Genomic DNA, 18,956 nt, shown 5'->3' on the forward strand with positions numbered 1-18,956 from the left:
AATAATAATCGCATTGGTTATGGTGCCTTTTATAAACAGAAGTTGGTAATTTTTATCTTCGTAATAATTTTTCATTGTAAAAATAAACAGTTTTACTTACGTATGTAAGTGTTTTGTTCCCATGAGAAGCATCATTTATTTTACAAATAGAAAAACATATATACCTAGGAACAACTTCCTTATTCTATGAGAAAAAGACAATGTTTTCATATGTTTAAAACTTTTCAAAATATTTATTCATGACGTTCCAATTGCGACAGAATGATTGGCTCTGTTGGAGGATATTCAAAATATAGTAGATTATTTGTACCAGAATGGCTAGTTTTTTGTTTTATATTTAATCATGAAAATTAAAAAGCCTGTTATGTAAATTATCTTGATATTGTCGTTCAACGTTAAATTCAGACAAAAAAAAATAGAAATAAATTAACAGACCTACGAAGTTTTGTACTTTAAATGAACGTATGTCATATTTAAAATTCGAAGTTCAAAAATTCGTTCGAATTTGAAATTGGAAACATTAGAACAATTGAAATAATATAATTAAACTTGCGGTCACATTTTCCGTAAGAATTCGAGTGAAAGACCATTTGTTTCCCAGTAGATAATAACGTTAGGGAAAAACAGTACTTATTAAAATGCAAGCTGGTCACGCCTCCTGAATCATGTCGGACGTAAACCGCTTTTGTTCTAGACTTACGATAGCATTGTAACAAAAAACTAGTCAAACGTATGTAGCTACACGTATTTAATTTCCTTTTCACTGTATAACAAATGTAGACACGTCAGAAATTAAGAAAAGAATATTTTTTACGATTCACAGGTTTACAGGATTCTGATCTTTTTTATAACAGCCAGTGCTTAACCACGATCCCAACAAATATTTACTGATGATGTAGTCGAAAGATGGTACGTAGAAGAGGCCGATGTCACTTGTGTCAGTTTGTTTAGAGGATGGCCCTTACCAATGGTTATTTTAAAACATTATTATATGTTAAAAATAGCGTCGACAAAACTGCTAAGACGGCGATGGGTTGTTCGCCTATCATGTTGATATCCTTTAGCATTGTATTATACAATTGATATTATTACATTTTTTATTTAAAACCCACGGCATAATTTTCATTAACTTAACATTATATTTTAACCGTCGGTCGATTTGCACTATATCTTTAATATAAATAAACATTATTTATGTATTATATTCCAATATACAATATAGGTTATTCATAAGCATGTGTTTGCACTGCCCAAACATCTGTCCAAATACATATTATGTATGTTTTTTAAAGAGTGACATGGCACTAAGTTGTGGCAAAATTTCTGCGACTTTGACAAACGTTTATCTTTTTTACCGTGGGTTCTTGAGATCAGAATCTCTATATAAAATATGTCTTCATCTCTGTTGTGTTTATCTTTGACAAAACCGAGATAACAATAATGTTTTCAACGGGAATTTTGGTCTCAGAAACCCACGATTAATTTAATATTTCGGATTAGATTCTTATAAACTATCTACCTACATTGTTATTATTGTACTTCCTATTAAATGCGTGAGAAACGAACTGTTACAATTGAAAATGAATTGTCTATTTCATCTCTATTTTATAAATAACGCTAATGAATGAAAGTAGATTGTATAGTAATAGCACATTGTAATTATTTCGACCGCCTCGACGCATCACCTTTGGTATTACATTGAAGGCTTGCTCGCAAGGCATGCAGTTTTGCAACTCGTGACCTTTTTGCGAGGTACAAATGTAATATGTAGATTGCTTACTTTATACTACACAAGTAGCTTTGAATTTTCCCAATATTATACCACTACATTTTGCATGTGACTTCGTCAGCACTGAATAGTAGTTATGTAGGTAATTTTAAGTAAAATAATTTGAACGTATTCATTTATTTACCATATTTTTAATACATTTCATATAAAAAAAAATATACAAAACATAAAATTTTTTAGTATAAATATAGTAATTTTTAAGAATGTCAAATGATATTGAACCATTATTTTCGGTAGCACATGCAGGTGCAGTATCTTAATCTTAGATTAATTTGTTGGTAAGGAAGTTCGCTTCTGAGTTTACGCAGCCGTCTAATCTTATCTTTAAATATAATCTCATTTTTTAATATTAAAAATAAATACTCAAAATGATACTTAAAAGCCGATAGATTTAAGTAAGATAAATTCTAATATTGCCTTTAAGTTATAAATATGTTATTTATCTTCATCAAAGTTCCGCCTTTTTGATCCTAATCATAAACTCATGTTATAAAACTTCCAAGCGCCTGCGAAAAAAAGAGCAGTTATTCTACGTATCCACGAAATAATTTAATAAAAACAGTCAAATCACAAATTATAAAATTACTAGCAGTCGCCGCGCAGAATTTAAAAAAAAATAATTAGTAGCCTATGTGTTTGTGCTTCTAGACTATGTTCTATTTGTATGCCAATTTTCATCGAGATCCGTTCAGCAGTTCTGGAGATACCTTCAAATAAACCTCCTTCCATCTAAAGTTTGCATTTATAATTTTAGGACGAGCTGTCACCCGCGACGGATTAAAACAAAACTTATGTAGCCTATGTGTTCTTACACACTATATTTTAAATTCATGCAAAATGTCATCGGACTCCTTTAAGCCGTTCTGGGGATGCTGCAAACATCCACCCAAACAATTACATTTATAATATTCATAAGATATAAATTCCTGTATTTTTAATAATTTCGTAACATGGTATGTGCATTAATCATAATTTCAATTCTATAATCTTAGATAGTCTTATTTGTTAATCAACTGACTTATCTTCTATTAATCTATTTACAAGGTTTGTTGTGTAAGGGCAAAAAAAATAATAATAACCATTGCTATTTATTTCTTTCCCTGAAATAAGACACACAAAATAATTTACATACCATAGTAAAAATACACTGGCTAACAGTTTCATTATTGTGAAAATAACATATAACATAGTGGAGCTCCGTCTAAAATCAACCGATAGTATATTCTTGTAGTAAACTTAAAACTAAGCCACATTTCCCAAATTTATATTATATTCTAGAAATTACAGTCATCTTGGGTAACTTTAAATGGAAATTCTTCAAATTTTGTGTTTTATCAATGTCATTATGTATTTTAAAACATATTATATCTATACAATTAAGTATGTAATAAAATTGGAGCATCTGGATCTAATATTGAAAAAAATAATATTTCGCGAATATGACATATTCGAGTTACATCTAATGACAAACTATTTTCTTTTAATTTTGTCTATGTCTGTCCGCATATCCGGATTTGTTCAGTTTGTTTTTGATCCAACTGGCTATGTCGCAGGCAAAGAAAAGAGTTTTCTAATATTTGTGACAATAAATAGATCAATAAATTTTGGTTACTTTAGAGATGCATTAACACTCTGAAGTTTTGTTAAGGTTCAAAGCTACCCAACTAGTTTTTTTATAAGTCACAGACATTTATTCATTGCTAAACACTTCATATATGTTAGCACCTAATAGTTTCATTTTGTCATTCAAGGTTAACTGTTGAGTTAAAATATCTGGAATGTTAGATTTACCCTTGCTTGTATTTTTTGTAATTAGCTCATTGATAGCTGGTAGTAATTTAACAAAGTGAATTTCAACTTTGTTAACATCAACAAAGTCCCTTCCAGCACCTAGTTTTAATGCTCCATTAGTTATCACATGATCCTCTGCGATTTCTAAATGGTTTTTGTTTGTTGGCACAAATTTGTCTACAAATAAATTGGCAACTTCATCAACAACAGTTGAAAAGCATCTCGTAACAGACGACATTGTTACCGATGTCACCTCATCACTTTCTAGAACGTCCATCGTTTCTTTCACAAGTGTATCCAACTTGGCATCTGTTATTTCTGTATGTTGAACTAAATAGTGAACCATTTTTTTCACAGGATCCCCGTCGGTTGTATCAGTACATAATATTGTTTGTATCGACCAGAACATCTGCTCAACTTCTTGTAATGTTATTTTCTTTTTCAATGAAATTGGCTCCACAACTCGTTTAACAGCCTTTTCTATTTGTTTTACTAAGTCTTCTACTCCCTGCCCTACAAAATGGTGGCATAAAGACAGATACTTAGCTTGTAACTCACTGCTAATTTGAGGTCCCTGCTCATCTATTGAGTCACGGTACAAATATCCACCAACAATGTTCAATTGAACTCTCAAAGTTACTTGAAGTATGGATAAAGCATATACCAAAACACAAATCCTAGTGAATATCATAACTTTCATCTGCTCCCATAACAAAAGTTTATTTTCGGGATTATCCTTCAGTTTTTGTACAATTTCTTCAGTATTTAATATACCTAAAATACTTTCAGACACAATCTTTGATAGAGAAAGAATAGTCTGATTGCATGTACGTTCAGTACTTTCAAAGTGTTGTTTCTTCCGTGTCATTTCAAAGAATTTTTTGGCTTCTTTCTCCTGCCATTCTCTTAGCTTCTTCTGGGCATAGCTCATTAGTAAGTACAATGTACCAAAAACGGCACCTGTCACAAAGAACTTCCGTCTGTGACGGTGCAAAAAGTTTCTGACAGTAGAAAACATTTTGTATTATATGTATTTTAATATTACTGGAATTCAAGAGGTGCTTCAGACCGATACTTGGTAGTGTTCATGAGACGTCTAGTTATGAAAGTAGTTGCATCAATAAATCGTTCAACGCAGTTCATGATGCATGTTTCAGTTTTTGAATCGAGACGGGTGGATGGCCGTCCCATACATGTCTCCCAGCAAGTGTCTGTCAAACCATGCACCAGCACCTGAAAAGTTAAAAATATTCTTGATTATATTTTTCATTTATATTAAATTAACTGTTTTAACATCTAGAGTTTCTTAGCAAATTTTTGACTTGTTTCAAATGAATAGTTATGAAACCTTAGTTGAAATATTGTATTAATATCAAGGAAAAATATGTCATGTTATATATTTTCCTGTTATTCTATTAACTTGAATGAGTTCGGAATTCATATTAAGAGTATTTTGCTTTGTTTAGGCAATTAGTATCAACATCACAAAAGGACTGGAAGTACAATGGTTTTTTAAATACATATGTATAATTTTTTACAAAAGAAATCAGGAATGTTTTGATTTTTCCTTATATTGAAATAACAGTCTCCAATATCATTGTGTAGCTTCATAATAAGAGGTTGGTCTATATGTACAGAGTCATAAAATACAGATACTACTGTATTTTGGCTTCTTTTAAATTCTCTATAACCCTTACTTTTCTAAATTTGATTAAAAATTGGAATCAATGCAGAAAATTAACGACTCAACTATATTTTAACATTCTTTTATAATGTAAATTTTCATACATAACACAAGTGTACATAAACCATAAAGCAAATAATGTGAATTTAATATTTGGAAACTTAAAGAAATTGTACAAATCTGATATTAACTATCTATGAAAATAATTAACTAACACTGCTAGTTTTATGTTGTTTGAAATAGCATCATCGGAAGTTTAATAAATTAGCATATAATTAGCTATTGTTATAATTTATATTCCTATTTAAGTCGATTATTAACTCGCAAAGGATACAAACAAGCTTCAAAACGGGCAAAGGTCAAAGAGAATCAAAACGAACAAAAAAAGATTTATTGGGCGATGGCTGTAACCCAAAGTGCAAAGCGGTAGAATTACACTGTATTATCAATCCTCATGTGTTTTTTAAAACTTAAAAATGGTATTAACCTGGAAACGTTGTTTCTGCGTTTCAGCTAAAATGAAGTCTTGAAGTTGCGGGTCAACAGTTTCTTTTTCGGTCATAATCAGAAGAACCTAAATAAAGTAACTTCTTCGTATTATTACCGAAGTATAATTAACAACTTCACAGAATTTAAAGAGAAACTAACACCGAACGTATGATATGATTAAAGCCAACAAGAACAAGAAAGAAAAAGACAAAGTTTGACATGAGGTCGAGCGCCATCTATGTATTATGTACATTAAAAATTAAACTTCCTAATTAATGTTACGGACAAAAAGTATTTTATATACTCTTTGGACAAAACCCACTTCCTATATGGGTATTTTGGTGATTAATAAAATTAGTAAGTGTTTTGAAATGGTCTTAACAACAGGAGAAACAAAATCAATTGAGATTACGTTTAGAGATAAGTTTACTATTTACGATGCCTTTTTATATTGTGTGAATCTGTCAACACTGTCATCATTTGTCTTACTGTTTGTTGGCTTAAACGTCTAACAGCCAGGCCATAAACCCCTTTTAAATTAAATGTCTATCTGTCAATGTCAAGTGACTATCAAAACGGCATCTCATTCCGGTTTGTTTTTGTTGTAAATATTATAAAGTTAACCATTTACAAAATCATAAAAAATGAGCCCAATTCACCATTGGAAGTTTAACGATGAAAGCGACTTATCGGGATATAGTTTAATAATCCCCAGCGTAGCCGTGGGTAATGTTGGCCAACTTGCTTGTGACTTGCTTATTTCCTCTTTGAAGATGAAGAAAATCGCTACAGTGTACAGTCCGGCGCTTATACCAGTTCTAGGATATGATCCATATGACTTAAAATCGAAGAGCTTGTCAAGTTCTTGTGAAGTGTACGTCTGCGATTCAAGAAAAGTTGTTGTCTTACAGATAAGGGCACCTTTGGTTTACAAATTTGCACAGTCATTTCTAGAGAATATAGTGCAAACATTTAAAGAGAAAAATGTGCAGAATATCGTACTTTTAACAAGTAGTTATGCCCATGAAAAAAAACATATTAGTACCTCCCTATTTCGCTACATCTGCACAGAATCTAATCCTTATGATAATGAAGTAAATGAGCTGAAATGGACTAAACACGATCAAGACGAAGGGAGACTGAAGATATTTGGTGGTGGTTTTGCAACAATGTTTTTTGAAATATGTAAAGAGAAGTCACTGCCATGTTTCATACTTTATAAATTTTGTTCTGAAGGTGATAATTGCCCAGATGCATATGATATGGTTTATCATTTAAATAAAATATTGCCATTATTTAGTCAAGACACAGATTTCTTCTCACAGTTAAAACAACCTGTTTCATGGAAACTATTATTTGGTAGACCACCACCTAAAGATATTTATTAATAAAATAATTTTTAGTTAATTGTTTTTTCATCTTATTTATGTCCTTTATGTTTATAAACTTTAGTAAGTCTTCATTACATACTAAAAATTTAGGTTATCATAACACATGCTGTGCAAATCATATATTTGTGAGATTAAATGATAAAGGTTCTACTTAAGGTTCTAGAAATGTATTTACATATAGATATAGAAATATTGTTAGCTATGATATGGTTGGTTATCTTTACCTTATACACCCGTTAGCACTTATTAATATTTTACATAATTTTCATAATAACTTACATGTCTCTTATTTTGAATGTAAGAGTCTTAGTTGACAGATTTTTGCAAATTTAGGAAACATAGACTATATTCAAAAACAGTTGAGGACAGTGTTAAGTAGAAGAGACTAATTAACAATCCTAACCTCACCACCAAGAGGGATAGCTAGGCAAGTGAGTTTATATTATTCAAGTTGCTTTATCATACATCATTAGCTCACTATATGTCCCCACTGAGGAGCTCGGAGCCTACCCTAAATTAGGGGTCACTAGGCCATAGTCAACCACGCTGGCCAAGTGTGAGTTGGTTGACTTCACACATATCTTTGAATTTCTTGTGCAGGTTGCATCACGATGTTTTCTTTCACCATTAGGACGTCGGATAAATGTACATATGTAAATCGAAAAACACATTGGTACTTGGCGGGATTCGAACGCAGATCACAAGTCATGTGCTCAAACCCCTGAGCCACCGATGCTCTATATTATCATCGTACCATAGTAACGCTAAAGTTGTTTGGACGATAACAGTAATATATTCCGACGATAGGCGACCCTTGGACCCAACATTAACGTTTATTAGGTTTCCGAGTGTACTGTCGACTATTATAATAATAGCTACGTACGTTTGTTTGAATTATAAATGTATATATTTCGTACCCTTATCTGTATGAACAATATGTTGCCTTAACAATTTTAATTTTCTTTTTTATTGAGACAAAGTAATTAGGAATTTTTCCATACAACAATAATGACACCAGTTCGGTGTTTTGAGTCTTAATTGGTAAAAAAAGTAGATACTGCCATTTAAAAAGCTCCTTAAAGCGGTACCTGGTACGGAAAGACAGAGCATTATTAAAAAAGTAAAATTAAAAAAGATCGCCCCAACAATGAACCGCTTGCCTTTTTCGCAATTTGAATCAGTGTACAAATTGGCGAAACTTTATTAGCAATTGTGAAAGAATAAGAATGATTAATTTTTTATCCATATTTTCGTGAGTTTTCACTGCCGAAACAGATGCACGAAAACTGTCTCTATTTTTTTAATAACTACGAGGGGGGCGTGAATATGTAAAGAGGTTAAAAGGAAAATCAACGACACTATTGTTTATCGGTGAGCTGAAATTGGGTCTTTGGGGAGTTTCACAATGAGAGTAAATTTGTGCGAGATACTTCGAGCCATTATTTTAGCTCGTAACAGTATTTTGAATACAGCTTAATTTGCTGATTGCTTAATTTTGTGATTAGACCATTATCCTATATGTTAAGTAAATATAATGATAATTTTCACTAAAAAAATTCGTCGAATATATAATGCAGGATATTTACATTATCTGTCCATATTTCCACAGTGTACGTAAACTTTGATTCGGCATAATTAATTTTATTTTTTTGGATATGAGGGTATTTTAAAAACTCAAAATCTGTCACGCGGGTTAGAGTACTGCCTGCCTATAGTAGATTTGCATTATTAAGTTCTGTCGTTCAATTTAAATATAAAAAGTTAATTACTTTCGAAAAGTTTTAGTGCTATCTATTCTATGATCACTTAGTATTGGTAGTGATTTGTGATAATACGGGAGTAACATTGCAAGTGCTATTACGAAGTTTGATTTGTATTACATTTATTTAAATATTGACAAGTGACGATCCTGTGAAAGCTGGAAGGAGCATTATAAAGAGCAAGCAGGTAAGTGATTTTTACAGCAAGTCAACCAAATTTGACGGGTTGTTAACCCTGTATTGTTCGATACATGAGATATAAACTATGTATTAATACCTTAGAAAGTATAATATACTATGTACTAATGCTAATCAACAGCGATAATTACACAAATGAGCGAAGTTATCCAAAACATACGCGGACGTCATAAATTGCATGGAAAAAGTAGAGACATAAAACTTCTTCGTTTCTTACGATTAGTAACCAGCTCCAAAACATAGTTTTTATCTCCTCTTCATACCTCTTTTTGTCCTATAGAATATAGAAAGCAATTTATCAACTAAAACTTTTTTATTTCTTGCGCAAGTCTAAAGAAGTAAGAGGTTAGATGACAATGTCTTTTCATAAAAATATATCCCATTCTATATTAATGAACCGAGTTTTGCAAATAACTGCACACAGTTTGTTAATCTGCACACGCGTCAAAGTAATTTTTTAACCTTTCCCAAACAAATAAGTGTGAACGAACAGTATAAAACCCCAACCTTTTTGCTAAACAATACGTTTTCAAGAAAAACTTTATCTTTTTTTTTTAAATGTTTTTTTCGTATATGAAATCGTAATGTTTAGGTTCTTTTAGGAATAAAATGGAAGCGGTTTAATCAGGCGACGGAACGGCAACCGGGGCTCATTCAACCACCTAATTACTAACAATGACAGGCTATTAGGCAGCACGGCAGATTGGATTGCACGTTTTATACCCTTCTATCCAATATAAAGGTGTTTCGTTTAAATTTAATAGGTGAACATTTGTTTTCCTACTATTTTTCTTGATTTGAAAAAACGTTTTACAAGAATAGATATATGTATATGTTTATGCATAGATCATAGACCTCTACGTCTAGACAGAGCGTTCGGAGCATAAAAATGAGGCACAAACGAAAAAGGCCTCCGGAAACGTAGGGCATTAGGCTGAAGGCATAAGTTAATGTGTTCACTACTCTTGACGGATGTTTTCGGTAGATATTTTCTAAAATAAATCATATATTATTTATATCAAATATTTAATCTGTTTTTTTTTCAAACGGCCTTTAATTTTCCGTTTTTATCTACATGGTAGTTTACAGAATATGATACATTACGGCAATGTTACAAGAGATTTCTCCATAATAGTCCTTAATGGTGAGTAATGCGAAACGTTATGCTTGCACGAGGAAAGCTCGTATGATTTACTTCCTTTCTCTTGAAATTACACATCCATTACAAATAATGCAAACTTCCTGTTGTTCTGCACCCAGCAGTCGCGTATAACGTCACATTTGCTCATACGTTTTCGTTAGTCACAACATAAACGACAGAAAATATACTTTACTAGCTTTCGCCCGCGATTCCGTCCGCGCGGATTAATAAGCCTACGTATTTTTCCTATGTCCTACATTTGTTTCAAATTTCAGCGGCATCCATGCAGCCTTCCGGAGATAACTTCAAACAAACAAACACATCCATCCATCCGTCTGTATATTCGCATTTATATCAGTAATAATTAAGAAAAATTACAAAGTCAATTTTTTTTTTTACTTCATGAAAGCTAGATTTACGTACACAAAGAGACTTATGTTTTATGGTAAATATATGATATTATTTTTTGCTGTACTGACCATATATGGCGAAGCAACTGGAACACTACAATCAAAATGAATGTTATGAAAGTTGCATTTACAAAGAAAACATGTAGCATTGCCAATATTTCTGAGATTATACATATTTAAATATTTCTAGCTGGAACTAGAATTTCGCGTTGGTAAAAAAATTGAAAAGAATATTTCATTTTAGATGCATTATGACGTAACTTTCCATATTATTCTTTGTGTACCAATATAGAATGTAAGAATAGCATACCAGTCTTTAGCATACATAATTTTGTGCTGGTGCTAATATTCTGCGAGGGCTTCGTTCTTTCCCTATTGTGTTTCGCTCATTTACATGTTACAAGCTGAATTTAGTCGAAACGTCGCTTCATCCTTTGTGCGAGAAAACGATAGCTTTTGATTTTTTTTAATAAAAAAAAAACAAAGTTCCGTTATTAAATCTGCAGGACAGAGTTGCGGGCGACATCTAGTTATATAATATAAATGAACTATAAATATTCTACTTTTGTTTGAATTACCATTAAATTTTCGCTCTATGCTTGAACGTATTATGTTCTTGAAAGATGTATTACTAACATATTAAATTAAGCAAGGTATACTCTTAGTTCTCAAGGGACTTGAACATATTACATTCCTTTGGTTAGGTTTGTTCGCTAGAATTGCTTTCATGAAAATATTAATGAGTAAGATCTCAAACTGCTACACAATTTAACAACTATCTAGTATTTATGTCAAGTTTCCCTTAATTATCAATTAACAGTTCTTAAGTGTGGCAGTTCTTTTGTAAGACGGCTCACTATTAGGTACAAAGACATAATCAATATTCATCAAAGATATTGATGTAAGTAATATGAATTTGAACACATGTATCGGCAGTCAGAATCTTACCTTGTAAACATCTTCAATTATGAAACAAGGACATTGCATGATTATATCATTCAGGCTCAGTCTTGTCTGACACAAAATCAATGCTTTTAAGTACCCAGTCAATCCTTGTTATCTAATATTGACGTATTTGAAATTGCATTAGGTTTCAAACCACCCTCCCTCTAAACCCCGCCGCGTCGCAATCCACTCAGTAACTGATTTGAAACGCGATAATCTGTTTTCCGCGACTAGAAAATTACATTTTGGACGTCAACTTTTGTAATAGGCGGTGTTAAATTTCATTCCGAATGAATTCCAACAGGATTTTAAACTTGATTAATTTTGAAATCTTACTAATATTATAAATGCGAATGTTTATGTGGATGTTTGTTGTTACTAAATATTTAAAAATGTTAAAAAGTTAAAAATGCAAATACTTAATTACGTAGCATATAATTTACAGTAAATTATAATAATTATATTAAACTCTTTATGTAATTGAAAATAATTTGATAAAAATATACCGAATATCGTGTTGTGTGGCATAGCCTTTATCAAACAGAATGAGATGTTATTTATGTGCAATTATCGATGGCTCAATGAGTTGGAAAACTTGTCTGTCATGTGGAAACCCACGTCACCTTGTATGTACACGTTATTAAATCTTTTGCTATTAAATTATTTCTTATTCATTGCCTCATATTATTTTATTAATTTCTACACGACGACATTTATGAACTATTCTTTTCTATAATATTTATTCGAATTTAAAATTCATAGTGAGTTGGCATTGCTAAAATAACTACGAAAATTGTTGAAAATAACCGAAAAATAGTAAATATTAGTATTAAATATAAATAATAGAAATACAAGCAAAATATTTATAAAATCCGACTGATTGTACCCTAATACTCACTCAGGGGAAGAACACCTGTCAAATGGCGACCAAACCTTGGTCAAAACGGTTAACCCAACAAGGGGTCACATGCACGGAGATAAACATTCGTAAAATATAATTACTCTATATTAATAAATTCTCGACTTGAATTAAGAAAAAAATATAAAAAAACTATAGAACCTCCTCCTTTTGAAGTCGGTTAAAAATATAATTGCAAATGAAATACATTATTGCAATATAATTAAACGAAAATTGGAAATACGTCTAAACGTTAAGATTTGTCGTTTTCATTTATAAAACGTTGACAAATTGGTTGTTTACTGTTTACTGAACTCCATTTTATAGGAACAGTACTCGGAATAACATTTGTTTTTGTGGAAATAGCTAGTTTCGGCACGTGCTTGGCACTCCAAAACTAAATCTTTACTAACTGAGTTTCCAGTTAATATTTGTTTTTGGCTGTAATTTCCTCATAAATGTAAGGAAAATTTATACAAAATATTATTAAAAATTAACGTTTTTATATTTGTTGCTTATGCAATCCTAAACCACTGCATTACTTCTACTAATATTATAAATGCGTAACTTTAGATGGATGGAATTTATCAGAAGGTATCTTCCAAATGGCTTAACGGCTTTTGATGGTACAGATGTAGAACAGTCTGGAAGAACACATAGGCTACTTATTAAGTTTTTTATTTCCGCGCAGACGGGGTAGCGGGCGACAACTGGTATTGTTGCTTAATACTCGTACTTCAAGTGTTGGCGTATAAAATTCATGAGAAGGCCTAAGTACTAGTATATAAAGTTTATCTAAATGGTTCTTTTCGCACGCTAGTGTCGAGCATTCTATAATATACGTGTTATCGTTTCGGACGATTTATAGCATCACTCTACACCCGGACCCCTATTTGTCGCTTCCCGATAGGGGATAGGATATGTTATCTAGAGCTTTGACAGCTCATATAAATGTATTTTAGACCGGATATCGTTTTCAAATAATTAGATTAATATTAAATGTTAACTCTACAATATTATGGATTATTACTTTTTTTACAATTTTAAGCTAGAATTGCACATTGGAAATTTTATAGAATTAAAAAGAAAAAAAATGGGCAACAGTTACAATCGACTTGTGTCTTTGATACCATGTTAAATACCAATATATTTTTTAACGCGAGCTTCCAGAATAAACAGAAACATGCGGTTTCCAATTTTCTCAAAGAAAATTATAGGGATGGCAACATATCTTTGAACACAAGTTCCAGCAGTGGGAACATTTAAAAGAAAGTACTCTAGAGTATAGTACAAAGGTAACAAGATAAAGAAGCGAGTTACGTTATTAAATAGTTTTTACAAATACGTATACAGAAAATTGGCAAACTGTTTGCATTCCTTTGCCAACTGCTTGTATGCTTTGTAAGATTATCTTTGCTGAATTCAAATACAAATATATTTAGATATAATTTAAACTCGCGCAACAAATATTGACTTACATGATTTACAAGTTAAAAAGGAATGTAATGAAATTGCATAGCTTAAAGAAACTATAAGCTATCTTTCATTTTGAGGCCAAAAAACCACTAAATAGTATCTTATATGAATTTGTATTTATACTCGTGAATATTTTCAAAAGATTACAAGAACAACGTATTTAATTCAATAAGTAATCAAGATAGTTGTGTCTTACCTTTGTTTAGACAAATAAAAGATTCCAATGGAACCGATGATGCAATTTAATAAACGATCTGCAAATTTCAAATAAAATTCAAGAAAAGATATAAATATCAATTTATGTTCATATCAAAATTAAATTCAGAAATGGATGGTTATAAAATATTTCCCGATATGTGACCGAGTTGGAGCGCTGCCATACAGGTCGGCCGGTTCACCCTACGCTATAATTTTTTTTTAATACGTAATTTTTTTCCTAATGTTTCACATGTTATATTATGTTCTTCTTAAAATAATTTGTTCCACAGTAAACCCTAATTATGATAACTTTATCTATTCCAATTATGTTACAGCACAATAAATATATATACAAAAGGATATATATACAAATATAAATACAAAAAGGATTGTCATCCCTTTCATTAGCCTGGAGAAAAGTGAGACAGCATATGTTATTCCACAAAACAAATTGATACAAAATGGAGTGTCTGTATGTCAATACTAAACACGATTGATGTATCAGAATTTATTATCCCTTACATTTACTATAGTGGTACATATAAGCTCGCAGAAATGTATATCATTCGTCTTGTTTATTGATACGTTATTTGAACGAATACGACGTATTTTTGAGATATATTAATGATCGGAGTTTATTACAGACATTAATAATTGTCGTCTTTATTACGAACAATATTGGTTGGAAGAATTATGTGTTTTTTTTTATATAATAAGGTGGCAAACGAGCGAGCGACTACCTGAAATCTCTGAAATAGCGAAGTGACCGTTGCCCATAGACATACGCAATCGCATATGCGTTGCCTACCTTTAATCGACGGAGGAGAGGATGTACAAAAAGAATATATTTTCCTTTTCTATGCATCCTCTCATCCGGAAAGTCTATTTCCAGTTCCCATCCTTTCCTTATTAGAAAAAGGGTGGGAAGGGAAAGAGACAAAAGGGTAGGAAGGGAAAGAGGAGGAGAGAGTGTAATTTTAGTATTTAGTTTTAATAATGCTAAATTGTTAATTTAAGATTTATTTTAAGGACATCCATCCATCCAACATTCACATTTATAATATGAGTTACATATTTTTTATCTATTCCAGAATCTTTTAAGACTCGAAGCTATGATGTTAGCAGCATTTCTATGATCATATCAGCAGTGGTGTGTCAAAAGTGATTTACAAACGTGTATGAATCTAACTTCTATCGTATGTTTAACTTTAGGAAGCTTAGCGAGAACTTTTGAATAATTTAATACAACAAGCTTGTATGCGACTACATAAACAGAATATTAGGAACAAAATTAAAAATCTACAATTTATTATACATAGTTTGTGCTGTATTTAAATATTTTAGGTACACTTTACGTTTTTCTAATATATATTTATTCAAAGAAATGAACGATATAAAGAAATAACAAGATATATTTATACATAGCATATATTATATAAGTAGGTTACGTGTTAAATAATATACAAGTTACGGTTACGAGCACATTATATACGTGGAATGTGTTTATATCTGTACGTATGTTGATACCTGTAGATTATTAAACATGGCCTGGATTCACGTAGGCTTAGAAAGGATTTCGCATAATATATTGAAAAGCCGTTTGAACATGTGTATCCTGTGTATTATTATTTATTAGGTAGTAGAGGTCGCCCGCGATTCCGTCCGCGCGGAATTGAAAAAAAAATAATAGTAATAAAATTAAGAACACAGTATAATGGTCGTATAGTTTCACTGTTTGATAAAAAGGCTGACTTGCAATTTCGCTTATTTCCTCGACGAGTAGCCGTTAAATCTTTTATGGTCGGCAATAACTTGGGTATCCATTTTAATCTCATCAATCAGTTGGCAGCAATTTCGAATTTATGTCCGTATTAAAAGTTACATACGAGTATATGTTTGTGTCGGACATATATGAACTGTAGAAAGCTTTCCTTTGTGGCAAAGCCTGGATTATTATTGGTTTAAAGCCAGAACTCTTGGTTTGTTAAATTAATTATTAGTTACTTTTAATAATTCAATACTTAGTTCTTGTATTGCTTGTTAAATATTTTTTACATCGCGATATGAAAGAAAGAAGATAGAAATCTTACTTATTAATGTTATCTTACTAATATTATAAATGCGAATGTTTCGATGGATGGATGGAAGGATGTTTGTTTGAAGATATCTCCAGAACGGCTCAACGAATCTTGATGAAATTTGGTAAGAATATAGAACATAGTCTGGAAGAACACATACGCTACTAATTAAGTTATTATTTTCTTCCGCACAGATGAAGGCGCGGCCGACTGCTATTATTGAATAAAATATAGCTCCGTTCATTCATACATAAAAGTCATTACGTTATGTACTTTTAAGTGACTAATTATGAAATACAAATATAATGAAATATGCAAAGTTAATAGAAGTACAAGTAGTTGTAGAAATTAAATGAATAAGTAACGACAATGGTCAGCCATTATATTAATTAAAGCTGGGATGAGTTTCCATTCCCTTAGGATGAGTTTAACAGACTGTATCTAACAGACAATTTTACAATTATAATTTATGATGTTCTTGGAAAAAATTAATTCATCACCTCTTAGAGTTAGAGATGGAGTGTCATATGGTTACAATAGGTCGGCTTTTTATTTGGATATTAATTAGTACTGACTATTACATAAATTTAAAATGTACGATATTAAATAAAATATTATAAACGATTAATTAACTAAAATATATTATTAAAAGGAGTCCCCTAGTACTTTTTTCTTAAAAGCTTTCTAACGTTAACATACGGAACAACTAATTTTTGTAACATACTTAAATATTAATGTATTATAGCCTAACCAAGAATATAAAAATCCTGTCCTGGGGATTGAATCGACTTCTTCATTACATCACTTTTTAATGTGCGCTAAGAAATGATTTTCATTTGTTTCCACAATGACGAGGGTTTTTTTTTATTACTGGTCAGGTTAAAACAAAAAGTATTTATTGTGTTCGTATTTTTCAATTTAATGCAATCCACGCTCGATCCGTTTAAAGTTCAGATCGTTAATCTTTTTTATCAATATATTTTAAACAAAGCTCCTAAATCTATTTTGAATATATGACCGTGTTATCTTGTAATGTGATTAATATGCAAGGTTTCGATATATTTTGGAGCTTTAGAGAATTTCGGTGATTTACAATGCAAAGGGTAACATTATTTATTGTTAAGGGAATTTTTAATGTTATTGTTCCATAAAGATACATTCGTTATTTTATTTCTTATTGATAAAACTGATCTATAAACAAATGAAGTGTTTCTTTTTAATAGCTTTTTATGATTTTTTACTATACTTAAATGTAAAAAAATGAACTCAATTACCCGACAAATTTTTAAATTTATTTTGCCATTAAAAAGTTACAATTTCCCAGCAGCATAGCCTATTTATTACTAGAATTTATTATAAATACGCACAAAGGATGTCGCGAGCAAAAGCTAGTTTACAATATAGTTGATATTGAATCTGTAATGATTATAACACAATTTTATTTAAGAAAAATAATGTAAACAATTTATCGTCATCGTCATCAGCTCACTATACGTCCCCACCGAGGGAATCGGAGCCTACCCTAAGTTAAGGGTGATTAGGCCATAGTCAAACAATTTATACTTACATCAAATACTTTTACTATAAATGTAGCTTAAGGAATTATATTCAAATACAATATATTTTTCGCGTACTCTTAAATACTCTTTATTCATGGAACCATTTAAAAGTGTAACTCTTTGTATTTTTGTAACTTTGTAATTTTCATGTGCATTTTATCTTTCGCCACTTCGTTGAGCTCTGTGTGAGTATAAAATATTTACGAGCGTTTGCACTTCTTTTAGGCTTTTATGCAAATGTCACTGGCAACGTAAACTGTTTAGAACCCACATTACAATTTGCATAAATAATTATAGTAAAATATAAATGATATATTACATTAACCCATTAGTGCATAAAGTTTATTATCGCTCTTTTCATTATAAAATTATTATTCGGTTAGTAAAATATATATAGTTATATATAACTTCTAAAATAACAATTTTATTGGCGTCCGATTTATCGTACGTTATGCACTAATTGGTTAAGACGAGATATCTAAATTCATCGCCTTTATTCATAATTAATTTTGCTGTTGAATTTTTACAACCAACGCTAATGTTAATCGAAGAATACTCTTTAAGAATAAATCAGATACTTATGTTATTTTAAACAAAAACAAAATAGACTAAATTGTTATAATTTATTATTTGGATTCATCTCGCTTCGTAATACGATATCGTCATTAGTGGAAACATTTTTAATTCATATGCTGACATAGATAATGTAAATGGGAAGGAAAAAATGGTATCGTCTGAAAGCTTTGATATACACTCGCAAGTATTCATTAAGAAAAAGCTTGCACAAAGTCTTCACAATGTATGTTAATGGGTTATAAGGCAGTAGAAATTGTTCCCACTTTTTCAGTTTATAGCTACAATAGTAGATTGCCTCTTTCGATTAATCAAATGTTTGTTTTATACTATACTAGCTGTCGCCCGTGACTCCGTCCGCGTGGATATATGAAAAAACTTAATATATAGATAAGTTAAATAAAAAGCATCTCTTCAAGGCATAGATTCGAAAAAAAGAAAATTAAATAAATGAATAAATAGTATCCTATGTCCGTTTCCTGGCTCTAAGCTACCCTCTCACCAATTTTCAACCATATCGGTAAAGCTGTTTTTGAGTTATAAATAGTGTAACTAACACGACTTTCTTTTATATAT

At 31.0% G+C, this 18,956-nt stretch overlaps 3 protein-coding genes across 3 annotated transcripts in view; 2 read left to right on the plus strand and 1 right to left on the minus strand.

Moving 5' to 3' along the window:
* Positions 1-2,861: 2,861 nt before the first annotated feature.
* Pex3 (peroxisomal biogenesis factor 3) lies at positions 2,862-6,002 on the minus strand. Its single transcript, XM_013310857.1, has 2 exons — positions 5,752-6,002; positions 2,862-4,813 (listed from the first exon to the last, which is right to left on the minus strand). Exon 2 carries the CDS (start codon positions 4,596-4,598, stop codon positions 3,480-3,482), a length of 1,119 nt encoding a protein of 372 aa, XP_013166311.1. The 5' UTR covers positions 4,599-4,813; positions 5,752-6,002; the 3' UTR covers positions 2,862-3,479.
* Positions 6,003-6,303: 301 nt separating this feature from the next.
* Positions 6,304-7,154, plus strand: LOC106116577 (proteasome assembly chaperone 2). The gene has a single exon (XM_013310455.1). The coding sequence runs from the start codon at positions 6,398-6,400 to the stop codon at positions 7,139-7,141; it is 744 nt and encodes a 247-aa protein (XP_013165909.1). The 5' UTR covers positions 6,304-6,397; the 3' UTR covers positions 7,142-7,154.
* A 1,719-nt stretch (positions 7,155-8,873) lies between these two features.
* The window catches only part of LOC106116880 (A-agglutinin anchorage subunit), a 65,546-nt gene continuing 55,463 nt past the window's right edge, over positions 8,874-18,956 (plus strand). The window contains exon 1 of the mRNA XM_013310939.1: positions 8,874-9,091. The gene's annotated coding sequence lies outside the window, so the exon portion shown is untranslated. The remainder of the gene's footprint in view (positions 9,092-18,956) is intronic.

The sequence above is a fragment of the Papilio xuthus genome, unplaced genomic scaffold, assembly GCF_000836235.2.
Source record: "Papilio xuthus unplaced genomic scaffold, Pxut_1.1 DF827714.1, whole genome shotgun sequence".
Lineage (NCBI taxonomy): Eukaryota > Metazoa > Arthropoda > Insecta > Lepidoptera > Papilionidae > Papilio > Papilio xuthus.

Excerpts from the sequence above, each read along its gene's own strand:
- LOC106116577 (XM_013310455.1), top strand. The coding sequence starts at position 6,398 with ATGAGCCCAATTCACCATTGGAAGTTTAACGATGAAAGCGACTTATCG.
- Pex3 (XM_013310857.1), bottom strand. The coding sequence starts at position 4,598 with ATGTTTTCTACTGTCAGAAACTTTTTGCACCGTCACAGACGGAAGTTC.